Source organism: Cololabis saira, chromosome 23, assembly GCF_033807715.1.
Source record: "Cololabis saira isolate AMF1-May2022 chromosome 23, fColSai1.1, whole genome shotgun sequence".
Taxonomy (NCBI): Eukaryota; Metazoa; Chordata; class Actinopteri; order Beloniformes; family Belonidae; genus Cololabis; species Cololabis saira.
In genome coordinates this window covers 19,668,944-19,692,109 of record NC_084609.1, presented here as the reverse complement: position 1 = coordinate 19,692,109, position 23,166 = coordinate 19,668,944, and the positions used below count along the sequence as shown (strand labels likewise).

The 23,166-nt window shown below is 40.6% G+C and overlaps 1 protein-coding gene across 1 annotated transcript in view; it reads right to left on the bottom strand.

Moving 5' to 3' along the window:
* Positions 1 to 23,166, bottom strand: part of gsap (gamma-secretase activating protein) — a 54,314-nt gene that overhangs the window by 10,751 nt on the left and 20,397 nt on the right. Inside the window, exons 24-28 of the mRNA XM_061714737.1 lie at positions 22,159 to 22,220; positions 16,675 to 16,770; positions 12,424 to 12,494; positions 12,166 to 12,260; positions 9,937 to 10,056 (exon numbers count right to left, since the gene is read on the bottom strand). Coding sequence (XP_061570721.1) covers positions 9,937 to 10,056; positions 12,166 to 12,260; positions 12,424 to 12,494; positions 16,675 to 16,770; positions 22,159 to 22,220 — 444 coding nt within the window. The remainder of the gene's footprint in view (positions 1 to 9,936; positions 10,057 to 12,165; positions 12,261 to 12,423; positions 12,495 to 16,674; positions 16,771 to 22,158; positions 22,221 to 23,166) is intronic.

Sequence of the window (23,166 nt, the reverse complement as noted above, 5' to 3'; positions counted from 1 at the left end):
CACAGAGCCTCATTATCATAGCCCCGCCCACTCAGAATCCTGCATAGATAATGAGGTTAGAGAATGGGAAGATAAAGACATGGCTCAGAGGCTGAATTTCTAATTTATTTAGCAAAAACAATCACAAGCTTGTTTTTAAGACATTCAAGGCTTGTTTAAAATAGGTATTAGATGCCATAATAGGTCCCCCTGGTTTACACATCTGCCTCGCAGCTACATTCGAAGGCTACACATGGCGCCTACGCCGTCTCTGGCATTTATACTTTTACATTATTGTTTGCTTCTCTGCACTCTGTAATTCCACCACCCACCGCTAGGCGGCAGTGTAGGTTCCTTTTCTGCTGCACCGCAGCTCGCAGGGCTGACTCAGACATAGCAACGGAGCAAAAAAAGCACACTTTACATGAGCTAAAGCTGAAAAATGTGGAGCTTCAGTCGTATTTTAAAAACATTGCAGTAAACTATTGTTGTATCCGACTTGAAAAAGACAAACAAAAAATTTGCAACGGGGAATTTTAAAATGAAGAAGAATAAATTTATCAATCGACATGACGTGTAGTTACATTTGGAAATAGATGCACGTCAGGCTCCACAGCCTACGCCGTTGGCTTCACACTAACTACGCTACGCTGTAGCTTTGACACAGATGTAGAAATCCGCCTTTAACGAGAGATGACCTAGCTCATCCCCAGTTAATCCAAAAACAGGCAAATCAGCCAAACAAACATGGCCACCTCACCTGAGTTACCACAAACCAGCTGTTTCACCTCAGCTTAGCTCTTGCTCACGAAGGTTAGTTTGTTTTAGTTAGTTTTAGTTAAGGAACTGCACATATTTACCACTTCCACGTTGGTCTCAGTTTAGCAAACTGGAGGTCCCAAACTGAGGACGTTATTATTTCATGGAGGTCTGATGCGTTTATTTATAAATAGCTGATAATTACATCAGATTTATTGGTAGATCGACTTTTAAAAAATTATTTTCAGTACAGATGAATGCAAATTGCTCCAACCATGAGAGAGAAGCTACTTTTAGCTTCTTTGTGTACCATCTCACCTTGAAGTTAACCTTTTAATTATATTAGTGTCCGAACATCTGATTGACCTTCTGATTATGCAAATAATCATTTTTTTTCTATTATTTTATGTAAATATTCTAATACTGGTCCATATGTAATATTACTAATTAAGAAACTATCCCACTTGTGTGTTTTTTATTAGCACAAATAACTGATAATGACATTTTACCTCAAATATTCGTCCACTTTCTGCTGACTGCTGTCTCTCTGAATTGTTCGAATTGTTCTGTCTCTTTAAGAGACACCAGAACCAACGTTGACCTTTACAAACCATCTAAAAGGCCGGCATTTGGCATGGCAAATGAATCTTCTGAAATAAAACCTGAACATCAGGTGAACCTCAATGAAACCAACTGTAAAACATCCAGCAGACTTCTTTATAGCAAAACATCAAACTACTTCTTCACATAAACTCTTTTTTTCTGCTTCTTTTATGTCTCAAGTCTGCATCTTGTGAAGTTGTGACACTATTGTGGTAAAAAAAAAAGTAAATAAAATTAAAGTCCACAGGCAGACGAGTGATATATAAACACCTGCCAGAGACCTGAGAACCACCTTTGTGGGGTTTTTCTCGCTACGTGACCACTTTCTGACCCACAAACATAAACAAGGAAACCTCTTCTGCTGACTGTTCACACATAAACCTTTGTGCCGACTTGTACTTCATAGTTTCTCTGCCTGTGTTTTAGCCCTACTGATTGTGTTTTATTGACTTTGGTTCCCCGATAAGCCGCTTTAGCAGTGACTTTGGTTAAAAATAACTCATATTTTACTAGTATTAATCATACCTCCACTGTTTCCAACCTTTGCTTCCTCCTCCTGTGAAATATTACGTTCTGCTCCTCACCTGACCAACCCTAGTTCATGCTTTACCCTTCACCCCGAATCCCCACCCCCAACTAGGACTCCTAAAAAACAACATTTTACTTCATTAGGACCGGACTTTAGTCCTCACGAGAACTACTAGTTCCTGCAAACTGTGCTCATAGCAGAAAGGTGAACAGAAACACACCAGTAACAACTTTCAATCTGAATAATGCTGAGCCTAATTTTGTTGCTTATACTTGCTGTTTTTGTATTTTCTATCTATCTTTCTGAGGATCTACAAACTGTTCACACATGAACATCATTCTTCACAGTTCCTGTGCAGGTTTTGTGGGTAAATCCAGAAAGTAGTTCATAACAGATGTGACACATCACACATCACATCAGCCTCGCAGATGGCTGTGGTTATTAAAAAAATATTAACAGACGATGAACAGATGAGAAACTAACCATTTTTATCATTTAATAAATAGTGAAAATATCGAATAGTTCCTATTAAGAATTCAGGAGAAGAATACTAACGGCTAGTTTGGGTGCTTAATAAGAACTGTTCTCTTTAGTGTTGAAATCTCTCATTGCAGGATCTGACTGGTTAAAAAAGAGCTTACAAGAAAGGCAGGACAACTTTAAAAAGCTCAAAAGATTATTAGAAATGATCATTTAACCCACTAAAGAAAACGTCAACAAGAGGACAACAGAGTTCAAGTCGGAGCAGCTTCACGCAGGACTGGCTGGCACATTAATTCCAGGCCACGCTTGATGCAAAAGAGAAATCTCCTAAAGTTTATCACAAGATCTGAAGGTAACACCTGGAGGTCTTGGCATCAGAGTGCATGTCTGCAACCAGAAACCTGCGTGGGAGACGTGCCAAGAAAAGAGCTGCCCCAACAGGACTGCAGCTTGTAAATAGATATATAGGGAAAAGAAAGACTTTCACCTTTGACAATAAATATGCTGAGCAACATTCTCATAGATGTGAAGCATGGTGGTGGGAGTGTCATAATTGGGAGTTGATTCACTCAAAACATGCGCTGGCGCTCATGAATTTCTACTGAGAAGACTGTTAAAAGTTTCAAGCAAGACAATGTTAAGGTGGTTGACAGCTGTGAAAACTGTTTTTGTTGTTAAAGAGCGACATGAGCGTGTCATTTCAGTTCAAGTTAATAAACCAATCTGAGTTATCAGTAAACGCTCTTGTGGTCAACAAACGGCCTGTTTACACACACTGCAAAACCCCGGACCACGAAACTGGGACACAGACTGCAGAAACTAAAAGAGCTGTGCTCCACCATCATCAGGCTGGAGACTGACACCAGATCAGGCTCCGCATCAGTCTCACTTCTCCCTGACCTCCACCATGGCTACCGACAGCAACTCCAGCGTGTCTTCCTCCCTCTTTAACTTCTCAATCACCAACTGCTCCACCTCAGGAAGTCCTCCAGCCTCCTACGTCCACACCTGGTACATCCTTGCTGCCGTGATTACTGCAATCTGCTGTCTGTTCGGTATCCCTGGCAACATCGTGATGGCGGTCAAACTGAGTGAGCGACTCCGTGGCTACTCCATGTCGGGTCGCCTCTTCTTCCACTTGGCCCTTTCGGACCTCCTCTGCCTGCTCTTCATGCCCGTCTCTGGCGTGATATTCATCATCGGACCCCGCTTGACACGTGGAACCTGCCAACTTCTCCTCTACCTCCACTTGTTCTGCAACCTTTTCAGTTTGAACACCCTGGTGCTGATAAGCATTCAGAGGTACTACCAGGTGTGTAAATACAAAATGTTGTGCATTTTGACAGAAATATGAGATACAAGAGAGCCTTTTCAGAAAGTGTACAATTCTAGAGGAAAGGTGTATAAGTTTGGGTTTCCCAAGAGTTTAGAGCTTTTTGATAACTTGTATCAAGATCTCAGACCTCAGTCTGACTGAAAGGTGAGGTGCATTTGCAGTGATCATGACAAAAGGCTCTGGGAAATAAATTTTACTTAGTTTTCAAACCTTCTCCCAAGCAATGAGCCGTCACTGCCAGCTTTAAGGAGCTGCACTCTGGCTCAAACAGGGATGGATGGTGTGATCTGACACTGATGTACCTTGACCTTGGAGTAGACCTTGAATGTCTTTGTTAGTTATTCTAACAAATGATGTCCAGTGATGTTCCCTACAGTCCAGTGGACCCTAAACATCTGAATTAAATTTACAACTGGAGTCAAGGGAACATCACACTGCTTGGAGACGGTCTTACAGCCTTTAACATGCTTCTCTATCACAAGACAATATAACTATTTTCATTTTCTCTCGAGGGGCTCCAATAAGAGCTATAATAGTTTTTTAATAGTTTTTATTTTAATTTGCTTTTTCAGTTTGTTTGATTATTTTAGTTTAGTTCTGGTTAGTTGTTCTGGTTAGTTTTGAAGAATTGGTTAGTTTTTAGTTTTGTTTTAGTCTTAGTTTTTGAAGTTATAATTAAATATAGACAAAATAATCTTGGATGAAAGAATTCTGTTAAAAGTGACGTACAGTACAAGGATCCTTCATAGTTTTCTTTTCAGTAATTAGAATTAGAAAAAATAATTTACAATTACGAAAATGACGCTGCAAACATAGAAAAAACAAGGCAAAAAGTGCCTGCAATTGTATTTCCTTTCAGTTAGTTTTGCATTGTGAATGTTTTTTATTTTTATTTCAGTTAACAGGATCACTGTTAGTTTCACTTGTAGTCTTAGTTTTGGATGACAATAATAAGTCTGGTACCAAATAACTTTTCCGATACAGTTTCATTAGTTTGTTTTCTTAAAATAATTGTGCTGAACCACAATTTAAAAGCAGCGCCTGCTTTTCATTAGTCAATGTCCAATGAAATAATATTTATTATTACTTTTTGCCAGTTTCAAGTCATTTCAGTGACCATTGTGGATTTTTCTTTGTTTAATTGAAGGGTACCAAAAACCTCATTACCGTCTGTATGAGAACCAAATCAGACTTATTCAAAGGATTTGACATTCTGCTGTATAATACAATATTTGAAGTCAGTAAACTACTACTTTTAGTTAAAAAAAACATATATCAGGGGCCTGTACTTATTAGCTGTCAAAAGAACAAAAGAAATTGAGCTGTTAAGAGTTTACTTTTGTTGTACCTCTCATGGCCTCAATTCAACGGCAAATGTTTTGTGAATCGAAATCTTAAATCTAAGAATTAAAGTCCAAACTCTGATAATCAAAACCCAGAATTCAAGCTTCTATCTCAGTTGCTCTTTATCTTTTTGCAGTTGCTGTTCTGAAACGTGTGTCAAATCGGCGCTGCAGTGACCTAGAGCGGGGAGGCGGGACGTAGCCGAGATGTAGTAGCACCTTATGTCGATGTCAGAGCGCTGAAAACCTTGTGTGTTGCGGTCATTGGAGAAGCAGCAAGCAGAGTTAAGTTGTTAATGTCTGTCCCTTCTTTATCTCATATGATAAAGTTGTTAATGACATTGACAACTCACCTCCATCGACGTAAGGCGCGAGTTATTCAGTAGCCAATGAGCCATTAGATATTGGCCATGTCCCGCCTCCTGCAATGCTAACCCAATGCTGATTGGACACAGGTTTTGAACTACAACCGCAAAAAGAGCTGGAGCATTACTGAGAAAAATGATTGCACTATCAGTCAGAGGTTTTGATTTATTTTATTGGGTTTTGGTTCGTAGATTTTGAGTTTTGAAACGCAACACTTTTGGCGTTTTTATTGACACCAAAGTAAATTCTCCGTAAAAAAAGTAAATATTGTTTCATTTTTCAGTGTCTTCATGTCTTCAAGTGGAAGAGAGTGACCCGCCCGTGGAAGAGGTTTGCACTGACTGCCGTGTGGGTTCTGGCCGCCCTGCTGGCTCTTCCATCTGGGTTTTCACTGAAAAACCAAGACCAGCTTACGGACAGAGTTTCCTGCAGGATGCATAGCATCTCACCACCGCTGAAGGTGTTCTACATCACTTTTGCAATTTTATGTCACCTGATCTTGTTGTTCTACTATGTGCTGCTCGCTAGAGGAGTCAAGCGAATCCTAATATACAAAGAAATCAAGCGAAAGGTTGTTACATTTTTAATTCGAGTCATTGCTGTCCACCTCATTTTGGACTTTTTGCCTTTGATTGCTCACGTCGTCAATGAGACAATGAACCTCACAGCATCAGACGAAAGTCACCCCGTTAGCCATAGGCTGACGTTTATTCAATGTTTTCCCTTTTTAAGTCACTGTCTGAATCCGCTGATGTATTTATTTACCTTTTGGAATCAAACAACCAAGAGCTCAAGTCAGAGAAAAATCATTCTTCCTCATGATTAACGGTCGCTCCTTACGTTGCTCCTTACTCGGCAGACGCTGTTTAAAAATTAACTTACGTGCGTTTTACATGTTGGACTTTCAGTTGTTTATTTGTTGGCCTCAGATCCAAAATACTAAACATCTGAATTCATGAATAACTTCAAATGTCTTGAGTAATGTTCAAACCCAGAGAAAGCTATGGACTATATAATTAAATTGACAAAAACCCCTACATATCATATTGGACAAGAGGATGGAGCTCGACATGGACCCTTGAAAGCTGATTAGAAAACAAGTGCATTTCCTTGAGGACTAGAAGAATAATTTTCAGAAGGATCAAAATGTACAGTCTTTGCATATAATGAGTAGAGTGTGAGATGTGCAAGCACTGACTTAATCTGGGTGTACGTGTGTTTGTGAGGGAACGTGCTCAACCTGCAATCGTGGGTTTATCATGTTTATCCGGTTGTATTTCTGTGTATTTGGGGCAGATTTTCTGAATCTTTCAATGATATTATACACTTTTGGTCAGGACATATTCAAGGTTTTCACACTTTTATGCTGAGGAACCTTCTTCTGAAAGTATTTCAAAATAAAAGACAGTTTTGTGCAGTTGGTTCATCTCTAAGACTGTTTTTATATCTAATCATGTCACTGATTTTCCTGCCAATAAACCTAATTAGTTGCAAGACACTTCTTTAAGTGATACTTACTTTTCCAGCATTTGTTGCCTGTTTCTGCCAGTGAATTCAAAATGATTTTTAGTTTCATGAAATGTTAAAATGTTTCATTTTCAGCTCTTCATTTTTTCAGTTCCTTTATGAATAAAATTAGTGTTTATGAGATTTGGAAATCTCTGTATTCCGTCTTTGTTTTCATTTTACACCCCACCCCTCAAAACTCAAACAACTGGCTGAATAGAAAACAAGTACTGGAGGGTTTTTATCTCTGTGTTTGTACTCAACAACAGGGAGCACTGGGGGGGTAACAACGAGGCGTTGGACTGAGCAGCCTGCTTAGTATTCATGTTGTTTATCCTCCACATTCATAGCTCGCTGTACTGCAATAATACATGTGAGTTTTCATGATTAATGGCAACGGCTGTTTCAACGGTGCAGATTTACGGTGGAATAACCAATACCCTTCAACTTTATTGCGTCATGAATAGAGACAGCTGTGTTATCGTGGTGAATCCAGTGTTTCTCTACTTCTTCTGAGCAGAAGTCAGGAGTAAACTTCGTCTGTTTCATCCATTTTTCTTTCGTTGTTTTTGTTCTTTTTGATCAAATGTGACCTCTGATCTTACAGATAAAAGACTTTCTAGTGCAAACATGAACAGACTGGGATGGGGATTCTCAAACTGTGGGTCGGGGGTTGTTTTCTTTTCCACCTGGTTTTGGAAAATATTTGCAGGCAGAAATAATGTTTGAATGCTGGAAAACTCGGACCCAGTTTGAGCTTTCACGAACTGCAACTGACTGTGAGTGACGGATGAGGAAGGGCAGTTTCCATTGATGATACGCAGGTATTTTCCTTCTCTTCTCAACTTCCTACTTCTCCACAAATTTAAGCTGAACGTTCAACATGAACTGAGAGTAGCAAGTCAGGACTTTTCAGACCCCAGCGCTTTAATACAACTTCACCATGACCTAAACTGCTGAGCTGACCCAAACGCAACTGAATAAGAGCTCCTTCTTGCTGCATATTAAATTTTGCATGCTCTGGGTGAAGTAAAACATGTAAAATTGAGGGAAAAAAAGATGAGTTAACATTTTGTGTTTATCTCTACACTGTTGGAAAACTATAGTTTATTACTTTGTCTCTAACAACATGCACTTTCTGTTTGATTTCAGTCATTTGCTACAACATTAGTCCATCAAATTAATTGTTTTAATGGTGCGACAAACAGGTCTTGCAGCAGTATCGTTGAGGCTTAGGAGCCAGGAAATATTTCTTCCTCAAGAGAGAGCATACATGAATACATACTGAATACATACAGCGTGACTAAAATATCTCGATCAAGCTCGATCAATTGTAGTTGTACGAGAATTAAATAAATAAATACACGTGGAAAGATTGTTCACAGCAGGGACAGTGACGGTCACAACATTTGCAGCTGGTTGCACGTACCACCAAGTTGTTAAAGATTCTTTTGAGACCAAATCTCTGAGATTTGGGCGCTTTGGCAGCAGATTCTCAGAGGCAGGAGCGGCATATTTAACGGACTTCTTCCCTAAATTAGTGTTGAGTTCAGAGAGGAATAAAAGGAATCATTCTTCCAGACTAAGACAGCAGCGTAAGATCAGTCGGAAGATGTGATGGCACCAGTAGAGCAAAGAGTCTCTGTCGCAAACACCATGTGCACAATAATAACATAGTCAATATGACTGTAGGCGATATCGACTCTAACTTTACCTACAGGACAATTTAGACTTTTACTCACAGTCAAACAAAAATGTCATGAACCAGAGTCGTGATTCTAAGGACAAAAGTAGCTGAAGTAAATGTGATATGAAGGCAGAGCTTGAGAAATACAAATGTATTTTACTGTGTATTTTAATGCCTAACGTGACTATCCAGGTGTTGGGGTCAGGGCTAGTAGAGCTATCTCTGGCTAAGCCTGGTAGCAGCGTTTGGCTTCAAGCAGACAGTTTAACCACTTTAACGTCTATTTCATTGAGTGACTCAGACTTGTATGTTCACACGCAAGTAAAAACAGGGACGGTTCCGGGACAGCCCCAACTAAAGACAGGTCTGTTTTAGTCCTGCCTTAAAGCAGCTTGTTTAGCTGAGCGGTTCCCCCTAGAGGCGGGGAGGATGAATCACATTGACAGCGCTGTCCGATATCGCTCGTCTTCTCTCTTCCTCTTTTACTCTTTTATTTCCTAGCAGGGACACAAGACCCCAACAGCAAAATTACGCTTTCTTAAAGTAGAACAAAAAAAATGTCCTTCAAATACAAGCAACATTTTACAAATAAAAGTAAGCCATTTCTACCACTTTACGTCTTTGAAACTTCTTAATTCATTTTGTTGTAGATTCTGGTGGTTCCTCAGACAGGCAACTATTTCTTTCATTAACTTTGTATTAATTGTACTGATCTGTATTCTTGAAGTTCCCTATAAAAGTTCCCTATAAAAGTATAAGTTCCCTATAAAAGTCACTACACACGACTGAGGTTGATGAAGATTTCCTGAATGTTAATATTTGGACTATAAATAAAACTACTGGCAAAAAATATTTCAACCACAGGGTACAAGCTGAACATTTAAATCGAACATGGGGTGTGAATGTTGCAGTTTCAATCTATTCAACTAATTTCTTTCTTCTTTTTTTTTTGTTACTTAAAACCACAAATGCCAGTCTTATGGAGAAGAAGGAGACAAATGTCAGTGCTTCAAAAGACAGGGGAGGATTCATCCTCTTGGGAACATATAAAATACCACGGCGGGTTATCCGATCACCATTGAGGTATTTCCTTCTAGACAAAAGTGGTGGACCAGCCAACAAGCATATCAAATTTTAGAAATGAAGGACAACACACAGTCGCCTGGGAGCCTTTTGTTTCGCTGCTGATTAGTTTGGGTCTACCCAATCATTTCTAGAGGTGTTTGGTCTCAGCTTGTCAATAACACCCCTGGGAAATCAAAAATGAACAACTAGTGAGGCGGTGCCAGGCCACAAAGAAACGTGGTTATCATTTTCCTTTCAGTTGTGTCGTGTGTGCATGTACCTGTCATTAAACGAGACACAAAGGTTTCGGTGAGCTGCAGGATCCCCTGATCAATGTACTGCAGGAAGGTGCTACGAGGAAGGCAACGGACAGCAAACACCGCCAACAGGGTGTGATAGCCTGGAGAAGAGACAAAAAGAAAACTATGGGCAGCTGAAAAGAATATGAAACGCATACGTCTCCTAAAAACAACCACAGACAAATGAAACAAGAATAAAAAAGGCGTAAAAGGTTTGCCCTGGACGTTTTAGCACACACATATTTCGTACCTTATTTTCTTTTTAAGTGTCAAAATCAATCAGACTGTGTGTCAGCTACGTTACGCCCTCATTTCTACATTTCTACATTTCTGATTCCTATTTCCTGACTCTTTCCTACACGGAATAGGGCTTTAAGTCTTACTCTGCCCGTCAGAGGTCTTTGTGACGGTATAAAAAACCCTGTCAGTTCCCAGTTAAAGTCCGCCTTCGCCCCAGGGCCCAGTCATGGCGGTTTTGTTAGTACAATTAACAGCTCAGGGAGCCATATGATCTTTAACATGAGAGTTATGATAGCCTCTTATAGTTAGACGTTGAACCACGGGGGTCGATGGAGACTGACAAGTCAAGGAGCTATATTTCTCCATACATCGGATATCAAGTCAGTTCAGTAAGCCGGATGTAGCTGCTCACTCGTATTAACGGTCATTTTTACAGCCTGGCATAAACATAAAAATAAAGCCAAGTACACCAACATACAGAGCATGACCTCTGAAGAGGATTTAATAGCTGCTTCCCTTTTTATTTGTCAAAGCCTGACAGACTTTATGCGCCTGCTGGGTTACACTATCACTCTGACATTTACACTAGTTTGTTGTTGGATATTTCTTATTTCTAGTGATGCACCGAATGTTCGGTAACCGAAATTGTTCGGCCGAAAATAGCAAAAATATACTTTCGGTGTTCGGTGGAATAAGTGGGAAAAAAACCAAACAATTAATAACAGCGTGTGATGACGCGATCAAACAGCGAACAGGGTGGAGTGAGGGGGTGCGGTGTTAATGCAGCAAACATTTCAGCATGTCAGCTCATTACTTGGATGTGGGGAAAAAGCAGAGGACACGAGAAATGATCCAGACTGAGTTGGATTTGGGAGAGCCGCTTGGTGATGGAGACGGTCACGGGGCGCACAGCGCAGGAGAAAGGGGCCCGTACTACCGATGCGGTGGAGAACCCTCACTGTCTGATATGTTTCACGAGATCCTCCAAGAAAATAACCCAGATTTTTACAATTATTACAGTATACAGTAGAAGGCTTCAAATTGCGGAGATCAGCCCCGCCCCGCCCCGCCCCACCGCGATTAATTGGATTTGAACGGGAGAAAATGAAAAAGGATTATAGAAAAAATACAATAAGTACAGTAAGACAATTGATGTATGCAATGGTGAAAAAATTGGCAAAATAAATGAAAAACTGGGAAGAACCATTGTTCGGTATTATTCGGTATTCGGCCATGTGTTTATTATTATTTTCGGTTTCGGTTTCAGCCACAAATTTTCATTTCCGTGCATCACTACTCATTTTTCTTCTTTGTCCAACACAGTTTAGGAGTCTTTCTCACAAATCATAGGATTGTTTAACAAGCAACATAAAAAATGGTGGAAATTAATTCAAATGGTTGTCATTTTTCAACTACTTTTTACTTTACAAACCTCATTGTACATTTCTGTCTATACCTTCTACCTATCCTAAGTTCCTAAGTCACTTTTGTACAGACTCACCCGGCACTTTAAAACCTCATTTTGTACATTTCCGGTCTACATTTTATTTCACTGTTTATACTTTTTATTATTGTTTATACATGTCATTTTATTTTATCTCTTATATATTTGTTTTTTATATTTGTATTGTGTTGCACCAATCCCCATAACAATTTCCTCGTGTGAAAACTTGGCAATAAACCCTTTTCTGATTCTGATTCTGATTCTGATTCTAAATAAACCTAATATTCCTAAATCTAGTCAAATATGTCTTGTTACTGTATGAGCATAAATATCTCAGCCAATGGAGTAAGAAAGATTTTCTTGACTAAAACTCTAAAAACTAGCAAAATAGTCTGAAAACAGTCTTCTTTTTTTCTTGAAACAAGTGAGTTTTTGCAGTGTTTTGGTTCCGCTGGTGCAGCAGAGAACAGAACTGCACATGTCTGAGACAGACGGCAGGCAGACGTGTGCGAGAGTTGTGTGGTACCAGGTGGGAGGGGCAGGCAGAGACCCCGGGTGGACTCCAGGATCCGAAACATGAAGTGAAACACGGACCATTCGGCCGGGCTTCCCTGCTGCGTCCTGGAACATACACACGCCCATTAAGGCAGGGCGTTACATAACACCAGCACATGCATGATCAGCAACGTGCACATGGAGATGAAGTGGGGGGAGTGAAGGGGCGTCTGCAGCACACATGAACATCAGTCAGCGAACAATAGTGAGACAGAGAGGGACTACTTACAAACACAGAACACGAGGGCCAAGTTTGTGTTTCAGCCAGGCCGACTCCAGCATGTGTCTGATGAGCTCCAGCTGAAACACACAAACACACACACACACACACTTTAGTGCACCGAGGTGGAGATGCTCCATTAGACTCTAATGAAACACCGTCTTGGGCTGAAATCGCTCACTTGAGAATTTTGCACAACACAAGCATTTTGTGTTCGGCACCTGAAAAACATGCAGTTCAGACAAATTTCTCTGCAGCAATGATTCTCTCTTTTTTAGTGCTGTACACTCGTTCAACAGTCACTCTAGTTTTTCCATTTTCTTTCCCAGATGATTTCCAGTGAGCTCACACACACACACGCACGCACGCACGCACGCACGCACGCACGCACGCACGCACGCACGCACGCACGCACGCACGCACGCACGCACGCACGCACGCACGCACGCACGCACGCACGCACGCACGCACGCACGCACGCACGCACGCACGCACGCACGCACGCACACACACGTGTCCTTCCACCAGATATCTGAGTGCAGCTGGGATCATTCGGACACACCGGGCTCCCCTGAACGCGGCCTGCTGCACACGTCTTTCCACCAGCGATCCTCGCTCGTCTCCTGGACAACAACAGGAAGGACAATCTGCCACGTTCACATCCTGAACACCAGTGGGAAACCTGCCTCTAATGCCAGCAGCAACATCCTCCTTTGACCTCAGGATGGGAATTATAATTAATCCAATTTACGTAATAGATGAAAAAGTCAAGACAAAAAGTTGTTAAGGAAAAACAAAAACTTAAATTTTTATCAAAGATGCTTTATGGGCTTCATTAAATGTTCACAATGTCGAAACTTTTTGTCTTTGAAGTGATTGTTTTTCTTCATACAACAGTTAATACTTTTAATACCGGTATTATTACCGGATAGATCTTTCCAGTTCACAACGTTGCCCTTTTTTTTTGACACCACGAAAGACATTCCTGCAGGTGTTATCTTGTCCTACAAGTAAGAGTTAGTTGTCGTTGCATCATTTTGTCAGAAGTTTTTTTCACCGGCTGACGGGTCAGGAACCTCTTCTTCCTCAGACAAACCTTTGCCAAAAACATTGATTCAACTCCAAACCCGCACAGACTCCTGCTCCTGCAGTGGTTCCTGATAACAGTCCGAGTGGTTCTTTCTCATCCGTGTGTCACAAAGGTTAATTCCTTTAACACGTAGTTATACCAGCTGTTGACAAACGCCTGAGAGATCCAAGATCTCAGGTATCCAGGTAAGTCTCGTCCCCTCTTCCTTCTCAAATGGAGATTCCTCCAGATTTCTTTCAGTTGTTTAATGATATTTTATACTGTCGACGGATAAATACGCGGTGAAGCCGAGTTGTAGGGAGAAGCATCAGTCGCAGGATTGATTCTTAACCTCATTAAACAATACACTGAATCCTTTTCCACAAAAGATTTATGATTTTTGACTTTGTTTTCTCTAAAGGAGATCTGTATGCATAAATGCACCCCTGGTCGTTCTTCACTAAGAAAAACACTGATACAATACAATACCTTCACGGTCGCTGTTTGTTTTTGTAGTACAGTTGTCAAATCTTAAGTTCTTTCACTTTCTTTTCCTAACTTTTCATTCAAAGGTGCTCTTCTTTATCGTACCATTGCCTAGATTGGTATATTTGCACTGAAAACTTTATATTTGGGGTTGCTACGTAGAAGCTGATTACTGTGTGATTAAAACAAAAAAAATTACAAGAAACAGAAGCTTTTAAAGTAAAACCAGTGGTTCTAAGTTAAGATTTATTTTCCAAACATGTCCATGTCACTGCGGATGTTTTTAGGTTTAAGAAACCAGGAAGGAAAAGAAATTTAACACATTTAAATAAAATGCAAACACATGATGAAACTTACAGCTTATATTACCTCTGTGGCTGTGCATTAGAATAAAATCTATACTCAGCTATTTGTCTAAATGAGTATAAAATGAGTGCATACGCTGTCTAAAAAAAAGCATAGGACCATTTCTGTTCATTTCATTAGTGCTTAATATACATCTATATATACAAATGCTTTTAGTAACTCGAACGTGGCAATTAGCAGGTTTTCCTGCGCCTTGACATTAGCTGCGTTATCAAAAGGAATGTATCTCATTTATTTGTAGCAACTGGGGCGGGAAATAAATATCTATGACAATATTGTAGAGTGGGGCTGTAATCTATCACAGCAGAACCTCCCTGGCTCTAAAAAGCTGCAATCTATTTCGTCCACAACTCCTCTCCTGCGTCAATGCAGCCATTAGTCTCAATAAGAAGGGGAGATGTTCTTTATTTGTAGAGGAGAAGTCAGCCCTTTTGAACGAGTATCGCCCGATTTTTTTTAAAGCATGAGTCAGCTTGATGTGGAAGCAGCAAGGGAGTTTGTCAGCTGCACTTAAAATAAAATGACCCCAGAGGCTGTTTCTCATGGACCCGTGTGTGAGTACGTTTTAAATAAGTCGGTTTCCCTGTGGGCTTCACTCAGCTGAATAAATCCAATAATCACCCCATGTGTCTGCACCACAGCGATGCCAAAACGATTACAGATGCACCTATTCCCATTCCTTTCAGTTTGAGTCTTAAAGGTGAGGGTTAAAACTCATAAGCCTGTCACAGCAAGCTGAAGCATCGACCAATCCAACCATGACCGGGGAGGATTTCTCTTCTCTTTTTTACTTTTTCATTTGCAAGTCCAAGAAAGTCGTGCATCCTGCTTTCTATTCAATTCCAGTCTTACCCTTGGCCTGATTTAATGCCGTTGTGTTGATATATGCTGTAGGTCTGCTTTCAGGGGCTCCAAACTGTGCAGGGATTTACTGCACAGGAATACTAAAAACTGGCTTTACAGAACCAACGGCGTCCGTGTGACACCGAGGTGGAGACTGTGTATATCTCTCCCCTTAGTCATCAATAAAAAATACACACACAGAGGTAATTATAAATGCCAAACTTGGATACTTTGAGCACAGGTAACCGAATCAGAGTAAAGACGGTGTGTGTAGTCCTCGAAATATCAAAATCTTCTTAAAATGCATTGATTGTTATAGTTAGTAAGTCATTGGAGCCCAATTAACTGTCGATGGCAACCTTGAAGAAGTGGGTTGAAAATTTGAGGAAATACAACTTTCAGGTCCCTTTGCCTCCCTCTCTGCTGTGCTTCAGCTCTGCCCCCAAAGCCCCTCCTTGCAGTGGGAGCCGACATGTAAGCAAAAAGTTAATAAAAAATGGAAACTTGGAAGTGGCAGAGACTTGACGCCTGGTAAACTCCACCTGGATCTGATTTGTTCCTGTTGATCGGACGCAAATCAAATTAGGAGCATTAGGGGGGAATCTGATTATTCTCACAAATTGTCTGTGTCATCAATCTATAAGTGTCATAGCAAATTGACCTTTTTAAGTATTTCAAAAATATTTGAATTTTTCTGTCCCTTTTAATTTATTCTTAGAAACTTTTTCTCTGGCCTGGTACATCCTTATCAATGTAAAACAGGGAAAATTGCAAACTACAAGAAACACAGCGGCGCTCGCAGTATAGAAATCGACTTTGTTATCTGACCAGTTGTGACCCCGATGGAGGCCACAAGTAAAAGCACCTTATTCAAATATTAATTTTGATTTATATGCCACCAGTGTTGTTAAAATCTTTACTTCTTAAGGCTCTTCCTCCCCTCCATGCACCTTGGAAGTAGGTGTAGAAACCTGACAGACAAAACCTAGGGCCAAATCCATTTTTCCTACTCTTATTGTGAAGTTTTAGTTTTTTTTTATTGGGGGTTTTTGTGGGTTTTTTTTTTATCAAAATCTTTTCAGCTTGTTATACATCCAAGCATAAAACACATGAATGGTTTCATGTCATGTCAACGTGATGGACACTGAAACACAGCAGTAACATTTCCCTATCTGGATCACAACCACAAGACTAAAAGAAAGTATCATGGGTTGACGATGCTCGCCAGAGAACTCATGTTGACTACAGTAAAAGAGTCCTCTGTTTGCTTCCAGCAACCTCTCTAAAGTGATGTGTCAAATCATTTAGTCACATTGCAAAAACTCCGTGAATTTCCCACTGAACGATCCTCATGTTGTCACTTAGCCTCTCCGAAAAAGGCTAAGAGGAACCATAAAATAAATATGGCTTTAAGAGCAATGCCACTTGAAAGAAAAACAAAAAAAAAAACCTGGGATCGGAAGGATAAACATCTCTGACAAACACAGTTTACCAACCAGTTTGGCTACATAGTTGACGACAAGCGAGTCAGTTTTCTTCTTCCCCAGTCGAGGCAGGTGTCTGTTGAGATGCTCCCGAAGCTTGTCAACTGTCTGCAAAATGGAAAATACATAAGCTCATTACTCTGTGGGCAGATGTGACTGCGTAGTGAAACTCTTGGGTTTGTATGTTTGCTTGGGGCATATTTTGCAGAGCACTCAACGGGGGTCAAATTAAGTTCACGTCACAGTTCCCCCCTAACTAAAATTTCTAGCGGAGAACCTGAGGAGGAAGATCTAAAAGGAGTGACATAAGATGGAAAAGGAAGAGCAAAGAGAGAGAGAGAGAGAGAGAGAAAGAGAGAGAAAGAGTGACAGTTCAGAAAGGATGAAGGGGAGATGTGAGCAGAAGTGATGGAGGGAATAAAGCGAGAAAGACCTAAGCACTGGGTCAACCTAAAAATAGCTGGGAGACTGCTAGCATCTCCGCTGAAATCCATTAAACTGAAGCCATGTGCTTTTTTAAAACCATGCTGAGCACAGGGGAAACCAGAAGATATGAAATTGTCCATCAAACATATAGTTAAAAAAAAAAAAAATTCAGGACAGGGACCTTAAGATGCCCCTTTTTTAAAGTGTCGACTCATCTGAAGCGTAACAGGAACTTCACTTTAACAGATGACTATGGAGGGAAATAATCGGTTGTCAGCATTTCGCTGTGGTTTCTCAGTGGCCTATATATCAGCCCGTATTAAAGGAAAAACCCACCCGCACTGGCTGTAAAACGGCTGTAAATCAACAATATTGGACAGTCCACAGCAGTGTACAATTAATTGTTTTAGAATTAAACTATTCACTCGTTGCATCTTTCACTTTTCTCTAAACTTCTAAAGACTGCGGAGTGAAAACACTAACTCAAAATCGTAAAAAAAAACGGTCAAACTAGATTGGAAAAGCTCAAGTATATGATGAAAATGTGCTTGTTTCTTCATTTTGTTGACTGCTGTTCTTGGACATGTTGATGTTGACCGTCATGGTTAGTGAACGTGATGATCAGAATCACCGTAGGAACCAGTTTCTTCAACCGTGTAACTGAATATCAACTTCCAAGTCATATATTGAACTGTGCAGGCATCAGTCTAACCCCTAAAGACTCACATACGCGTTGAAGTTTAAAATTTTTTTAAATGGAAACAATTCAAATTGCCCAGAAGTAGTTCTCCATCTTTTCCTCGTTTAGCACGGATCAGTGGATGGAGCAGTAACACGCTGCCTCCTTCCCAACCTATCATCCATCTGCTGACCTTCCTCTCTGTTCAGTTACTCTAAAACTACTCTATGCTTCACTTCAGCGTGTCTTTTTTATGCATAGTGCTCGCTAGAGTGGATTTAACATGGGTTTGGATGGTTTAGTTGCACACTCGCCACTTCACCGGACTCCACCACTCCATCCCACATCCAGCCGGTGCTTCGTGTTGAACAAAACATCAATTTCAAAGGTTTTCTTTCAGCATTTCACTGCTTATATCCATGATACTGTACTGAACAACATTTTAATTTTCTTTTTGATTATGTCAAGAAAAAATAAATAAACTTGATGGGAATAGTTTGAGCTTGTCATTATTAATCTGTGAAAGGATGGCATGATGTCCACAACAGCGGACAACCAGTAACTTGCTCCAAACTATGAATATGAGGAAAGTATAAAATTAATGTGTACTTTGCATGGTTTTTTAATTATATCCCTGTAATTGGAAAAAATATTGCAGCGTCTTTAATAAGTCATGCCTGAGAGAGTTTAAATATTTCATCGAGAAAGCTGTAACAGATGATGAGGGAGTAAACTGAAGAGAATCACGATGCAATAGGATGTAACACACCCATCCCTCTCTACTGCAATACAGTATAATAACAGTTAAAGGTAGGGTAAGTGATTTCTAACACAGAACTCTCACATTCAGTAAATTTCTCCTCCCCACCCCCTAGCCAACCATCTCACAACCTTAAAAAAGAAAAACTAGTCTTCCTACACAGCACCTGGCTTCATGAACCGGAAACACAGTGGGGGCAACCTGTAAATTAGAACAAGCACTACTGTAGCCCAGGCCTGGGAAATACATCGGTATATTCATTTATCCCAATATATTTTTACACATGGTGTAGGATTATATAATACTGTATATACAATGACATTTCTTCTTCGCTGGTTTCAAATCGGCTTCATTGTCAGTAAAAATGACTGATGCTCAACATTAATCAGCTTTAACAGGACTAAAAATAGACTTCATTTGCTCCGTTGATTTGTCTGAGCTACAAACAGGAAGCAAACAAAAGGAAATTCAGCACTGGGAGCTACGGAGCTGCAGAAAAAGAACCTAACCTAGTTGGTGGTGTAATTACAGAGCGTTGCATACAGAGGTATAAACGCCAGAGACGGTGTAGGCCAAAATGAGAAGCCTATGTGGGAAGCTGCTACACAGAAGTATAAATCAGGCTTATAGCTTGACAATATCTGAACAACAGACCTCCTGAGTGTTTTGTTCTGTTCCCCCAAATCAAATAAGGATTTCTTAAATGAATTTTCTGCTATGCTCACACACCTTTCCACTATCTGTCCTAATGTTATATGACTGGGAGACTTCAACATTCACATGGACAATACCAATAGCCCTCTTACCAGAGCATTTACATCCCGTCGTGAGAGCTTTGGATTTTAACGGCACACCGATGTTCCAACACACTCTAAAGGTCACATCTTGGACTTGATCTGCTGCTCTGCTGTCTTCCCCCTTGACTCTACAGTAGATGAACTCCTTATAACTGATCGCTTCATCCCATCATTTCATTTCAAACTCCCTCTTTCCATTACTCAGCACTTCCGGCTCCGTTCCTTCGCAACATTAAGGACATAAATTTGGATGCTCTTCCACTAGGATTGACTCCCTCCTGGCTGTTCATCATTCTTCCACCGTTCAACATCTGGCAGCATGGTGGCTTAGTGGTTAGCACTGTTGCCTCACAGCAGGAAGGTTCCTTGCTGTGAGGGAGTTCCAGCGGGAGTCTTTCTGTGTGGAGTTTGCATGTTCTCCCCATACTTGTGTGGGTTCCCCTTCAGGTACTCCGGCTTCCTCTCACTGTCCAGAACATCCATGCTGTTGATTGATGATTCTAAATTGCTTGTAGGTGTGAATGTGAGCTTGCATGGCTGTTTGTCTATATATGGCGCCTTATGATAGACTGGCAACTTGTCAAGGCTGCACCCCTGCCTCTCGCCTGTAATGCACTGGAATAGACTCCGGCAGACCCCTGTGACCCTGCACAGGATTAAATGGGTTTAGAAAATGGATGGATGGTTCCCCTCATCTCTGGCATCATTCAATCATCACTCTCTGCTGGAATTGTTCCTGCGTTTTTCAAAACCACTGCAATTACCCCAATTTGAAAAAAACTGGTTCTGATCCTACCAACTTCAATAACCTACGTCCGATTTATCACCTAGTTTATCTCTAAAATGGTTGAAAGATCGGTAGCTATCCAACTCCACATCCATTGACCTCACAACAACCTGTATGAACAGTTCTAGTCCTGTTTCAGCCGCCATCCACAGCACAGACACTGCACTCGTCAAAATAATGAACAACCTCTTCATGGCTGCCAATTCTGGACTATTCACTATTCTCATGCTCCTTGACCTGAGTGCGGCCTTTGATACCAATTGTCCTCCATCAGTATCACTGTTAAATTAACTAGACTGATTTAAATCGTATCTCTCAGGCCGCACTCATGTCATTCAGCCTAAATCGTTCACAAAACCCAGACTGCTTTCTCTCCCTGACTTAAGTTGCATTGTCTAATTTTACCCTGTTTCATATCTTTGTATACTATGGTTTTGTTTATGGCATGGTACAGTATATACATTTTTGGTATTTGATTTTATTGTTTCTTTTTATCTTATGTATGCATCTGTCCTTGAGTGCTAGAAAGATGCCTATAAATAAAACATTATTTACGGCTGGATAATTTTGCTTTATAATCATATTCATGTTAAGTTACCTTATTATTTCAATTTTTTCCCTCTGCATTTATATTGCACAGCCGTGGACTTCTGTGAGGCGACCTCTTAGGCTGTTTGTAAAGGTAATTTGTTTTGTATTTTATTTACATAATAGTAGCTTATTATTTACTTCACCTCATGTTTCAATACAAGAAAAACATGTCCCAATTCTAAATTTCTCACTTCTAAATCTGTGTTAGATTATACATCCATGACATAATACTTGGCAGTGATTTTTTTTGTGCCACATGAGGTGAAATTATATAAAACAAGATATTTACACATAAGTAGGGGTAAGGCCTTTTGATTACAGAAACGCTGCCTCACTAGTCTGCAGCAGGACCCTCTATGAACTGACACAGTGCTCATTTCTGATGTCGCCACCAAGAATCACTTAAAACAGACAACACCTGTTTCATGTTGTCACTTTCTTGTGTGTCAGGTCTGTTAATTGTCCTGTCTTTCATTCCTCCCCTGTTGGTTTGTCCTTATTTGTCAGTCTTGCTCATTGTGTTGTATCCTTTGTGATGTTTCCTCACTGTTATTTTTATCTCTTGTTGTTATCCTGCTGAAGCAGTGCTTTTGTTACATTTAAAGGATTTAGTGTAGTTTCTGTTGGCTCCATGCTCTCCTGCTTTTGGATCCATCTCCTCCTACCGAAACTTGATTTTCTTCTCTAAAGGTTCCAATATATTCGCCATTTTCATCTGCACTTTGAAAGTGCATAAACCCAATGGACACTTCATGTCAACTGACTGATAGTCCATGGTAACTGCATGAATACTGTTGCTGCTGTCGTTCATCCAGAACACAGAGGACAATACCGCAACGCGCGGCTCCATCAGAAAACACACATAATTGCACACAACAAATCCAGAGAACCAAACCTGTCAAGTTATTGAAATACCATTACTAAGAAGGAGAAAGTTTTTTTCTTGTAATTATATTCATTTGAAAGTGTGATTCAGATATTATTGCACACATGTTGCATTCTATCCCTCATTGGTATCCCTGGTAACGCTTCCGTTGCCGTCAGAGCTCTTTTCATATCTACATATTTGTAATATGTTTTTTTTTCATTACACTCATCTATTCAGCTGTGCGGTGATCATTTGCAGCATTTTCATCTGTAAATGGTCACTTTATATGAAACTTTATTATGCTGCGGTATCATATGTTCAAAGTGCTTGATTAACCTCCCGTCGTGTTTGAGGTCAGGCCCAAAGAAATCATGTCCTTCCACAAAATGTCCAAAGAAAACTTCCCTGTGCACCTGCTGCTTTATACTGTGTCTTTTAAACGGGAAAAAAACGATGTCCTCAAATTTGGAGGTCATGTTTTTGAGTTTTGTACCACTACAGACACTGAAGTTTTATTCTGATAACGGAAAAAAAAGCCTGTGAAAGACCTTGCGCTACATTTTGTGTCTGCATTGGCGGTTCTCTCACCAGGCCGATGAGCATCCTTTGTTCATGGTCTTCCTCTTGAAAAAGCGGCACCAGCTTCTTATCTGCGAAACAAGAGAGCACGCTCATAAAGAGAGCTGTTTGAAGAAACCTCGGAGGATGCAGGTGTGCTACACTGAACACAAAAGATACCCTCAGGTGTGTCAGAGCAATTACGCCATTAAAAAAGGCCACCGGTAAAACTGTATAAAAGGAAAACAAACTTGTTTTACACTCCAGTTTAAAAAAAAAAGGTTTTATTCATTTAATTTATTCTCTTGGTGTATTTTCTCCTTAAAGATACACCCTAAACCTCAGGGGTTATGAGGCGGCAACCCGTCTGTGCAGCCAAGTTCATCTGCAGTTTTATGTCAGGCCAACGCAATTGACCCACGCTGTAGTTTAAGCGCCTTGGATGAGTTAGTACACATTTGCATAAACAAGTACACACCATCTTTGATCATGCATATAAGAAGCTGTCTTTTTGATGTTAGAGCGTAACATGCAATAGATATAAATAGCTCTACGAGGGAAAGACTAACTTTGCAGTTTGTGCCTGTCAGCTGCTCCGCTACAGTTAATCAACTTATATATTTCCAGGCAGGAAGCAAGTTTAGCGCCTGTGACACTGTGACGGGCTACGCGGCTGCTGCCGTGCTCGCCGGCTTCACAAACGCTTGCCCATAAATCTTTACCGGGACCAGCTACGGCGGAGTTGGAGTCGTCAAAGTGAAGGACAGTTCGGAGTTGGGTTTGATGAGGATGTGCGGGATTAGGAAATATGAGAGTGGATGTGCGGAGGAGAGGAGGTGGGTGCGTTAGCAGAAGGATGCTGACGATGGAATCTGCGAGAGGAGCAGAGAGGAGGAAAGCCAAAAGAGATATTTGTGGATGTGATGGGAGAGGCCATGCAGGTGACAGAACGCAGGAAGAAACGGAAACAGATGATCTGCCTTTGGCTAAAGCGCAAAACAGAAAAGAAGAAACTTTGATAAACAAACTGCTGTGTTG